Source organism: Tursiops truncatus, chromosome 20 (genome assembly GCF_011762595.2).
Source record: "Tursiops truncatus isolate mTurTru1 chromosome 20, mTurTru1.mat.Y, whole genome shotgun sequence".
Taxonomy (NCBI): domain Eukaryota; kingdom Metazoa; phylum Chordata; class Mammalia; order Artiodactyla; family Delphinidae; genus Tursiops; species Tursiops truncatus.
The window spans coordinates 2,709,811-2,722,079 of NC_047053.1; the positions used below are offsets into that span (position 1 = coordinate 2,709,811).

The 12,269-nt window shown below is 37.1% G+C and overlaps 1 protein-coding gene across 6 annotated transcripts in view; it reads right to left on the reverse strand.

Annotated features, from left to right (window-relative positions):
- The window catches only part of LOC101328830 (zinc finger protein 286A), a 46,321-nt gene that overhangs the window by 8,369 nt on the left and 25,683 nt on the right, over positions 1-12,269 (reverse strand). The window contains exons 3-7 of one of the 6 annotated variants that reach the window (XM_073797134.1): positions 12,127-12,240; positions 10,138-10,203; positions 9,793-9,880; positions 6,538-6,664; positions 5,724-5,819 (exon numbers count right to left, since the gene is read on the reverse strand). The exons of 1 other annotated variant lie outside the window; for it this stretch is intronic. In XM_073797134.1, the coding sequence (XP_073653235.1) occupies positions 5,724-5,819; positions 6,538-6,607 (166 nt within the window). In that variant the 5' untranslated portion in view covers positions 6,608-6,664; positions 9,793-9,880; positions 10,138-10,203; positions 12,127-12,240. The remainder of the gene's footprint in view (positions 1-5,723; positions 5,820-6,537; positions 6,665-9,792; positions 9,881-10,137; positions 10,204-12,126; positions 12,241-12,269) is intronic. 4 more of the 6 variants (XM_073797132.1, XM_073797131.1, XM_073797135.1 and 1 more) reach the window with 4 other exon arrangements.

Below are 12,269 nucleotides of genomic sequence, written 5' to 3' on the forward strand. Positions count from 1 at the left end.
ATTGCCCTTTTTTCTAGGAAGGAGGAGATTGCGTTAAGGAAGGCTGATTGAGCAAAGAACCAAAGCAGTAAATTCAAGGAGTTTTTATCCTATTAAAAAAAATTCATTTGTGGTAACCCTTCTACAATCCAAGTTTCTCAAATATTTCCTCCTTTTCTCATTCGTTTTAGAGTCAAATTCTTTAGAGAGCATTCTTCCTAAATTGTAACTACTTCCTTGCTTTCCACTTACTCCACAAACCAGACATTCACCCTAAATAATACTTTCTACTTGTTCTCATTATTTGTTCACTATTTTTTAAAAATTTATTTTATTTAATTTATTTTTGGCTGCATTGGGTCTTTGCTGCTGTGCACGGGTTTTCTCTAGTTGCGGCGAGTGGGAGCTACTCTTTGTTGCAGTTTGCAGGCTTCTCACTGTGGTGGCTTCTCTTGTTGTGGAGCATGGGCTCTGGGTGCATGGGTTTCAGTAGTTGTGGCATGTGGGCTCAACAGTTGTGGCTCACGGACTCTAGAGCGCAGGCTCAGTAGTTGTGGTGCACAGGCTTAGTTGTTCTGTGGCATATGGGATCTTCCAGGACCAAGGCTTGAACCCGTGTCCCCTGCTTTGGCAGGCGGATACTTAACCACTGCGCCACCAGGGAAGCCCTGTTCAGTAGCTTTTTTGTGAAGGCTTTCTCAAATTTCCCTGTCAGAATAGCTTTTTCAAGTCTTTATATGTACCTTTTTTTTTCTTTTGATTTAGTAAATTATTTTTTATTTAACAAAATTTATATTGAAGTATAGTTGATTTACAATGTTGTTAATTACTGCTGTACAGCAAAGTGATTCAGTTATACATTTACATATATATATATATATACACACACACATTCCTTTTAAAAAATATCCTTTTCTATATGTAACTTTTTATAGAACATTTGTGGAAGAAGACACTTTGAGTTTTCAGAAAGTAGGTTGAACAAGGTAGTCAAAATTAATACAGTTGTGAATATTACAAATAGTGATAATTACTATTATCAAGGGTAGTTTTGCAACCTTTTTACGGGACTTTAGAACATTTCTGACAGTTTCAAAATTTTCTTAAACAATTATACTGGGGGTGGTGGTCTAACAATTTGTATATGTGAACTTAATATTTTACTTTTTAAAACACTTTTAAACTTCTTAAAGTTTCTAATTTATTTCCAGGTAATCATATCTAAATGTTTTTAAAAAATTGAACCAAAATCTTCTGTGGTTAGTAAAATGGCTTTATGACTTTAAAACTCAAGGTAAGTAGAACTTTCAATGGATTCACAGGGCTAGACAAAGATTTCAATTCAGGGTCACCAAAAAAGAAAACTCTAGAACCCAAGGACTAAAACCCAGCTCATTTAAATGTCCAATTCAATTAAGGTGACAGGAATTTTTTTTAGGCAAAAAGAAAAACGGAGAGAATATAACACCAGCAGATCTGAATAAAGGAGAATATTAAAGGGCATTCTTTAAGTAGAAGAAAAATAATCCTAGGTAAAAGTTCAGAAATGAAGAAAAGAATGAAGAGAAAGAGAAGGGAAACATCGGTAAATCTGAATGAATATTGACTGCATACAAATTAATAATGAGATTTGACATATATAGAATTAAAATACATAACTTCAATAATGTATAATTGAGGTTAAACTGAATAAGCTGTTCAAGATTCTTGTACTGTTTGGGAAAATCTGTAACCACTAAACAAATAACTTAAAAATTTATAATTACCAACTGATTACAAGGGGAATAGAAAAATAAAAGATGATAAATCAAAAGGAAGGCATGAATGGGAAGAAAATGAATATAGAAAAGGCAAGATACTCTCACAGTTAGAGGGTAGATTTAAACATTATATAATTGTATTATGTACAAAATGGATTAAAAACTCCAGAAGAAACACATTGTCGGATTAGTTAAAACAAAAATTAACAAAATGCAATTATAAGAGAAATAAAATACAAAGATACATAAAAGATGACAGTAAGCAGATAAAAAAAGATATATCACATATACAATAAAAAGAATGATGCTATAATAATATTAGTATCAGGCAAAATAGACTTTAAGGCAAAAACAATTAACAAAGATAAAGAAGACACTTCATAATGATAAAATATCCAATTTACCAGAAAGATATAACAATTCTAACTTTGTTTTTACCTAAGAACACAGCTTCAAAATACATAAAGCAAAAATTAAAAAACTAAGACACAGACAGATCTGTACTCACAGTGGGAGACTTAAAAAAATATTTCTCAGTAACTGATAGAATAAGCTGACAATCAGCAAGAAGATAGACTTCAGCAACATAATTAACAAACCTGACATATCTAGAACAGCACTCAGTACCTATATACCACACATTTTTCCAAGTGCACACAGAATATTTACAAAAATTGGTCAGGTGGCAAAGCAAATTTCAAGAAACCTGCAAAGAATGAAATCATACAGAGAATGTTTTCTGACCACGGTAGAACTTAAAACAACAAGGTTATTAGAAAATCCCCATATCGTACAAAATTAAGGAAAATACCTCCAAATAACCTGAGGGCCAAAGACATCACAATGGAAATGAGCAAATACTTTGAACTCAATAATTATGAAGGTGTTACATAAAAAAAGTATGGCAGGGCTTCCCTGGTGGCGCAGTGGTTGAGAGTCCTCCTGCCGATGCAGGGGACACGGGTTCGTGCCCCGGTCCGGGAAGATCCCACATGCTGTGGAGCGGCTAGGCCTGTGAGCCAGGGCCGCTGAGCCTGCATGTCCGGAGCCTGTGCTCCGCAATGGGAGAGGCCACAACTGTGAGAGGCCTGCATACCGCAAAAAAAAAAAAAAAAAAAAGTATGGCAGTCTTGATAGCCTTAAATACATTAGCAAAAAAGAACGGCTAAAATCAATAAGTATCCAACTCAAGAAGTTAGAAAAGATCAGCAAATTAAACCCTAAGAAGGTAAAAATAATGAAAGAGAAGAAAGTAATGAAACAGAAATCAAAGACACAGTAGCAAGGATTAAAAATTATTTTTTAAAAGCCAAATAAGATTGATAAATCCTAGCAAGACTGATTAAGATAAAAGAGAGAAGACAAAAAATTTAGTATCAGGAATGAAAAAGGAGACATCCCTTCAGATCCATATAGTCATTTAAAAGATAAACAGAGGATAGTATGCCCCTAAATTTAAATTTTATATTAAGTAGATCAATTCCTAGACAAACACAACTTATTAAACTGAAACAAAAAGAAATAGGAAATATGAATAGTCCTACAACTACAAAAGTAATAGAAACTGTAATTAAACACCTTCCTCAATAAAAGCTTTAGGCCAACATGGTTTCCCCAGTGAATTCCATGAAATTTCTAACTTCTTCTCTCTCACAACTCTTTTCTTTTTTCTTTTTCTTTTTTAAATATTTATTTATTTATTTGGTTGCACTGGGTCTTAGTTGCGGCATGCATGTGGGCTCTAGTTCCCTGACCAGGGATCGAACCCGGGCCCCCTGCATTGGGAACGTAGTGTCTTATCCACTGTGCCACCAGGGAAGTCCCTCACAACTCTCTTGTCCTCACTGTAAGCTGATGGCCTTGCTTTGTATTTTATTGAGAATAAAGAAGCTATCATCATAGGATGTCTCAATCTTCTCACCACCAGTTGACCTATATCTGCTCCCATCTTCTCCATCCTGCCTAGTGTTACTGCAGAAGAGGTGGCCTCCCTGCCTATCAAGGGTAAATCTCTCCTTTTCCATTCGTGATTTTATCCCTTTTCACTTTCTCAGACACTTTAGTTCTCCAGTGACCCTACCTTTGTCTTGCAACATCAATTTCTCCCTCTCCACTGGAACATCATTCCTACCAGCACTTAAGCATGTCAGAAAAGCTTCCATCTCAAAAATAAAAGTTTTCTTTTATTTCTTCTTTCTTCCAGCCACTGCCCCATTTCTCCTTCCCTCTTCATATGGAGGGGGGCTTTCTCTAGAGAGCCATCGAAACTATCTCCAATGTCTACCTTTCACTCACTCTCTAAAAATACATATATAATATCTGAGATATAAAAATAATATATGTAACACATGTGCAAGTTATGGATGGCATCACAATAAAATAAATATGCAAATGATCTAGAATCCATTATTCCTTTCCATCTCCACCATCACTCTAATCAAAGTTACTGTAGTCTCTTGCCTAGACTATTTTTTTAATTAAAGAATGTTTTTTGGCTGTGTTGGGTCTTTGTTGTGGCGTGGGCTTTCTCTAGTTGCAGCGAGTGGGGGCCACTCTTCGTTGCGGTGTGCGGGCTTCTCATTGTGGTGGCTTCTCTTGTTGTGGAGCACAGGCTCTAGGCGTGCAGGCTTCAGTAGTTGTGGCACATGGCTCAGTAGTTGTGGCTCACAGGCTTAGTTGCTCCACGGCATGTGGGATCTTCCTGGACCAGGGCTTGAACCCGTGTCCCCTGTATTGGCAGGTGGACTCTTAACCACTGCACCTCCGGGGACATCCCTGCCTAGGCTATTTTAACTACCCCTTTACTATTACCTGCTTTATGCCCTTAAGTTCAATTTCCATGAACAGGGTTATTTCCCAAAGATCCTTGATTAAAACCTTTCAGTGCTTTCACACTCACTTTGATTAAAATCCACTCTCCTTACCATGGTCCACAGAGTCCTGAATAGGCAGTCTCCTGTCTGACTATCTTATTCTGTACCAGTCTCCCTCTCCTTATGCTTCAGTCAGGCAGCTTCCTCAGATTTCTAGAACTCAGTACATTACGTTCTGCTGCCTGGAATGCTCTTCTTCTCCTCTTGCCTTGGCTGGCTTCTTCTGACTCTTCAAGTGTCACCTCCTCAGAAGCCTTCCCCGACCACACTATCTGAAGGAGGCACCCTCATCGCCATCCAAGTTACTCTTTCATATCCTCATGGCTAAGTTATTATGACCATTATTTAGTGTGCTTTTGTTTATTTACTTGTCAATTATCTATTTCTCAAAATTTAATCTTCATGAGAGAAGGGACCTGGTCCATCTTACTGCTGTAGACATAGTACTTAACTCAGTTCACAGTATACAGATAAGTATTAAATATTGATTGTTTAATATTAATAGATATTGGTTAAATAGATAAATACTATATTTTGATTCTCAACTGATTTACTGTTTGTATTCTCAATTAGTGAAGATTCTGGAGGACAGTAGGAGGGTTCCTCTGAAGTTTCAGCAGGCATGCAAGTGAAGAAAGTTAAATAATTAGTCAATGGGTTTAGCTTAAAAGAAATCAGTGGTGATCCTTAAGAAAGCACTTTCAGGAAAGTTAATGAAGGAAGAGATATCAAATAATGGTTAAACAAATGAGAAAAGTGTAAGGTTAAATGGAGAAGACAGACTGAAAGGGATATTTTATGCATGTTTGAAGGAAGGAACAATTATGAAAATCATGTTCCCAAGAAAGTAAAGTAGGATGTGATGGGAACTAGAAGTAGAGGGCAGAGATGGCAGGAGAGGGAAAAGGAGAGGTTAACAGAGGGAGAGAGGGAGGGAAGGCAGGAGGGAGGGAGGAAGGGAGGTGTAGGAAGAGAGGAAGAGAGGGGGAGAATCCTTTCCTTTGAGATAGCTTTGAGCAAAGATAACTCCCAAAATATTTCAGATGTTCTGCTCCATCCATGACCTACTGACTTCAAAGAAATCCCATCCTCCTGGTTCTTATTAACTCACCTGAATAGCGGGTTTTTGAAGTTTCTCTCACTACCACCCATGGTCCTTTTCCATCCTCCAAATGAGATATCATGTCTGGTTTGGAAACTGCAAGCCCTGTTCAGAGAAAAATGAATAGGATTTGATTGTGCCTGTGAGCAAGAACTAGGGCCAAATTCAGTCTCAGCTCCTGATCTTCTGTGCAGAGTGGTTACCACAAGAAGTTTTAGGGGTGCACTGTCCAATGCAGCTGACAATAGCCACCTACGGATATTTAATTCTGAATTTAAGTTAGTTAAAATTGTATAAAATTTAAAATTCAGTTCTTCAGTTGGACTAGCCAGATTTCAAATTCTCAACAGCCACAGTGTAGAGCCTGCTACACTGGAAAGCACAAATACAAAACATTCCCATCACAGGAGAACACTCTACTGTACAGCAGTGTTGTAGAGAATTACAAAGGTACCTCAAAGAAGCTCAACATGATCCCAGGTTTGGGGATAACCTCAGTTTAGAAATAAAATAGACATATTTGTTCCTTTCTTTCTAGAGACACTGATAAGTCTTATGGAAGTGACTACAAAAAACAGTCTTAAAAGGAGGGACTGTCAATAATCTCCAAGATTCCAAAGAAATATGTATTTCTTACTCTACAATGGGCGAACCACTGAGTTAAGAGCAAAAGACAGCATAATTCCCAACAATATGCCCCTAAGATTATGAGATTTTAACGCTTAAATTCTAGCCCAAAATTCAGTTAAGTACTTTAGAGGGTCTGTATCTTCAGTAAACCTGGCCCGGTGGGCAGATACATAAACCTGGAGGTTACCCTTACCCAAGGAGACAAGATTCCTATAATTCTCTAGCATCACATCCTTGTGCAGTTTCCTCTGTGTAGGGTCCATCAACCTCCACTCTTCCAATGTGAAGTCTATAGCCACATCTTTAAATGTCACTGATTCCTAAAATAAATACAGAGATCACTCAGGGACTGTACAGTTAGACCTATTAGGCAGATTAATACATACAAAACTGGGGAAGAAAACTAGAAAACTAGTAGTTTCCAGCCAAATCATCTTTCCTCCCTCAAAATCCTGCCTTATGTATAATATCAACTCTTTTTCAGTTCTATTCTATAAAATATGGCTTAATAAAAGACACAGTTTATCATTCAGATTGTAGATATAGAATATTATAAGCTATCTATCTGAGAAAGAAAAATAAGAAATTGTGGGACTTTGGGGAGCTTCTCTGGTCAGGATATAAAATATATGTATATATGCTTGTAAAAAAAATCAAAGGATAAGCCATAAAATTGTTTTAATGGTTGGTTATCTATTGGAGGAAGAGGGAAACAGAGTGAAGAGGACTGGAATAGAAGCTAGATTCCCTTGAATATTTATTGTTTTTTAGATTTGAATTTTGAACCATGTAAATATATTATTATAAAAGAAAAACTAAATAAAAAAGCAATTTCTAAATATTAAAAGTAAAATGAAACCAGCTGGTAGCATACACATTCATCAGAGAGGAACTATTTTGAGTATCTTTAAAACATAGTAATTTTTCTGTATATCTCTTGTGAGATATATCCTGAGGAGAAAAAGAACTGTAAAAAACTAAACAACACATTTTCAGTAACTAATCATTATTGTTGGTGGCAGTGATGGAAATGTTATTTTGTAACTGTTGCGTGTGTAGTGTTGGATAAAGCAAATCAGTATTGATATCATTGAGAACTAATAAATTAGACATGGGAGAAAGAAGATATAAATGTAATATCAATGAGATTATGTACAATCCAATATTGCATGGGAAATATCGGTATAAACTCATGAAGTATTTTCAGGAAAACAGGCCACATACTTCCTATCTCCGGCCACTCAATAGGTTTAGAAACAATAACCAAAAAGGTACCATTATGCAGTCTAGACCGTGGCCCCTACAGATTACTTTCTGCTACAAGAAACCAGGGCTTGGAACTTTCTGTCAAAATAAAAAGCAAGGGGGCTTCCCTGGTGGCGCAGTGGTTGAGAGTCCGCCTGCCGATGCAGGGGACACGGGTTTGTGCCCCGGTCCGGGAAGATCCCACATGCCATGGAGCAGCTGGGCCAGTGAGCCATGGCCGCTGAGCCTGCGCGTCCGGAGCCTGTGCTCCGCAACGGGAGAGGCCACAGCAGTGAGAGGCCTGCATACCGCAAAAAATAAAAAAAATTAAAAAAAGCAAGAAAACTATCAAAGACTAGTACTAGGATCATGTCTGAGACTTGTGAGACAACTTCAAGAGGCTCTCACTGGCCAAAGATGGGACAATTTGAACATCCATAAGAACAATAACTGTAGTGGGCTTCAAAAATATCTAATACATTTAAAATTATGATTTCGCTATAAAACTCTAAGGATACTCATTGATCATCTTTGGAGAATGCCTGGAAACTGGTAAATAAAGAGAAAGAATTAACCCTTTGCCCTTCTTTTCCTATGCAAAATACATATAGTTTGCACAGTAATAAAATGTAATCAGATGGTCTATGAGGGGAGGTTTCTCTTTATGGAAGTACTCCAGCTAATATGTGAACATGGAATGAAAAAATTAGAATATCACCATTTTGATACCTCTAATGAATTAAAGGATTATCAGTGGCTGCTAACACACCAAAGAGGCTTCAACTAGGCATTATGTAGCTTCTGGTAGTAGATACCAGAAATATGAAATGCCAATGCCAAAAAATTTTTAAAAAATCAAAATCTGATCAAGCCTCTAGATTTAACTAACAATATAAAGGAAATACAGGAGACAGAAGTACATGTTAAAAAAAACCCATGGGTATGCAATAAATAAAATCCATATTGTGACAAATTCTAAATCAATGCTGTCCAACAAATATAATGCAAGTCACAAATGGAATTTTAAATTTTCTAGTAGTCACATTAAAAATAAAAAGAAACAGGTGAAATTAGTTTTAATAATATATTTTAGTTAGTCTAATATGTACAAAATATAATTTCAACATGCAATCAATGTAAAAATTATTAATGAGATAATTTACATTATTTTTTGTATTAAGTCTTTGAAATATGATGTGTATTTTAAGTTAACAGTACATCTCAACTTGAACTAGTCACATTTCAGGTACTCAACAGCCACATGTGGCTAGTGGCTCCTGTACTGGACATCACAGCTCTAAAATACAAATGACTTGGTTTCTTCAATAAATGATTACAAAGGGAAAAAAAGAGGGAGGGGGAAACCTCTAGATTAAAAGTGACCTAAGAGACAATATCAGCTAATATGACTCAACTGGGGAAACAAATACCAAATTAATATGTGATAATATTAAGGCTTACTGTTCATTTTTAGCTGTAATTATGGTATTATACTTAAAACTAAAAAAATCTGTTATAGATATATAATGAAATATTTATAGATGAGATTATATAATGTCTTGGATTTGCTTCAATAAAACCAGTGAGGGAGGGTAGTATTACAGATGAAATATGATTGCCATGGGTGTTAAGTGTTGAAGGTTCAATGGGATTCATCAAACTACTCTCTCTACTTTTGTGTAAGTATGGTTCATATTATTTGTCAGGTACTGATACGAAGGCTTTTAATGTAATGATTGAATCCTCACAATAAGGAAGCTGCTATTTACAGATAAGGAAAGTGAGGCATCGAGAGGTTAGGTGCCTTGCCTAAGTTCACAGAAGACACAAAGTCTCGATTCAAATCCAGGCAGTTTGGTTCCAAAATTCAAACTCATAAGCACTATACTCTATGATCTGGTAAATTAAGAACCCTACTTAGCTGACTAATCGGGCAAAGGTCTCAAGTTAGACTGTATTTGGCTAAGGTATGCTCTGTATCGGAAGAAACAGATTTCCTCTGGAGTGTTTTTCTGCCATACAGATATGTATGCTTATCAAATGGTTTAAATCTTTTTATTTATTAGGACCTCAAAGTTTGTGAAGCATGTTTTATATAATTCTACTAACAATAAAACATGGCTAATGTGAGAGATAATGACAGTTCATAAACTGTTAATATTGTTAATCACTTCACACATAACTCAAATTATAATGAACTTACTGCGTTTGTTTTCTTTTCCCATCTGGAGCTAAGCCCCAGGAAAAATCTAAGAAGGCCCTCAGCTCTCACCTCTGGCTACCTTGAGGCTCTGCAAGCAAGAATTGAAGTATGTGATACAGGATACTTTATCATTAGGAATTATAATGTGACCATCTGTCAAATTAGGGCTGCTACCACTGAGAGAAATAAAATCTGTCAAAATGACGCTATCAGCCCTGGGGTTACCACACCTAACGAGCCAGATGGTTCTTATGGTGAACTTGCAATGTGCTGGAACATTAAGAATTAGTGCAGTAAAAGAGATGCCGTCTCTTCATTCCCCTTAGATACAATGCCAAGTATTACCGTTACCAATTCTTGTTCTTCTGCCTGAAGGTGAAGATCTTCATTTGGCTGGGGAACTTCAGGACTCTAAGGGGATACAGGATAAGATCACTCAGTGACAGGCTGCCTATTACCTACAACAGAGTCTCAGCAAGCACCACCAGTCCCCTGTGGATGCGGTGTATATGAGATCACCTCTTTTACTGTATTATTCAGGGATGAAATTAAGGTCCCATAGCAACATCCAAACATAATCTTCTTTCACCTCATTTGAGACAATGACACACATAAGACTGAGAAAGATACAACTGCATAATTTTTAAAGGGGACTTTTAACAAATAACCTATCAAAACAAAAATAAACTTATAATAAGGGGTCTTAGATGTTACATAATTCTTTTTCCTATGAGGATGAAATCTGTTTCTCAGAAATAATCTATCTTGCTCAAGAATAACATTCAAAACCTACTAACACCATCTGTTTTCTACAACTGAAAGATCATGTCTGGGGGTTGGGGGGGGGCCTGTCTCAGTACTCTTTCAGAGAATATTTCAGGGACCTCTCACAACATTGCTTTCTTCCAAATATTAGACACTATATGCCTATAAAGACCTGATTTCATAAATGAAATGAAATTTTACTATATCTTCTAGTAGTACTTACTGATTTTAGATTTTTAAAAGTTATGGGTAACAGAACTATTAAATTTCATTGAGAAAAATGTTATCTTAGTTCTTCCCTTTCAAGTTCTTACCTTAAAAAGTACAAATATTCAGGGGACTTCCCTGGTGGTGCAGTGGTTGAGAGTCCACCTGCTGATGCAGGGGACACGGGTTCATGCCCCGGTCCGGGAAGATCCCACATGCTGCGGAGCGGCTAGACCCGTGAGCCATGGCCGCTGAGCCTGTGCGTCCGGAGCCTGTGCTCCGCAACGGGAGAGGCCACAACAGTGAGAGGCCCGCGTACCCCAAAAAAAAAAAAAAAAAAAAAAAAAAAAGAATCCACCTGCAATGCAGGGAACACGGGTTCGAGCCCTGGTCTGGGAAGATCCCACATACCGCGGAGCAACTAAGCCGGTGCGCCACAACTACTGAGCCTTCGCTCTAGAGCCCGCAAGCCACAACTACTGAAGCCCGCGGGCTTAGAGCCGGTGCTCCGCAACAAGAGAAGCCACTGCAATGAGAAGCCCGCGCACCACAACGAAGAGTAGCCCCCACTCGCTGCAACTACAGAAGGCTCATGCACAGCAACGAAGACCCGACGCAGCCAAAAATAAATGTTAATTTTTTAAAAAAGTACAAATATTCAGCTTCCAAAAAATTAAGGATGATGTGAACCTCAACCTCTGATAATTAGAGATGTGTTTGATCTGGCCTATACTAGACAAATACTTTAGATCTACTGATAAAGTGAAACATTTTGGCTTTCATTTATCTTTTCAAGGGTATGTCTTAAGAACTATTTACATGTTTTATATTCTTGCTACAAAAAATAAAAGATCACTACTACAAGTTATTATGGATAATTTCTGTAACAAATTATATTTGTTGGTACTACCTTTCTTCTGAATCTCCTATTTCAAAAAGTCACTTCTAAAACACAGCTTTAATCACATTAATACCCACCTCAAACACATCCACACACACATACATATATACACTTAAATGTCTTCAGGGAAACATGAAAAGATTCAGCTTAATTATCTAAATTCCAGTCCTATCTTTCACAAATTTCCATCTTGAATCACTGGCTCACTCACTGTTCTCTGCCTCAGAGCCTTGCCTTCTCACCTGAAGTACCCTCACAAATAATTTACAACAATTTAAATCCCACTTGTAATTGGGTACCAGCTTAAATCTAACCATCCTCATGAGCTTTCCATAACTGATTCAGCCCATACTAATATCCCATTTCTTTCCTTACAAAAGCACTCATCAGCTTTATCATACTGCTCAGTAACTATCATTCACCTAAATAAATTATGTAACTATTTCTTTTGTATGCCTTACCTCAGTGAGACTGTAAGCACCCTACAGCCAAGCACTGTGTCTTAAACATCTTCTTTCTCTCCATGTCATCTATTAAGCTTGATCACTTCTTAATGGGTAGAAAAGAGGAGAACACTAAGAGTGGACACAAGGGGAATGGTCCC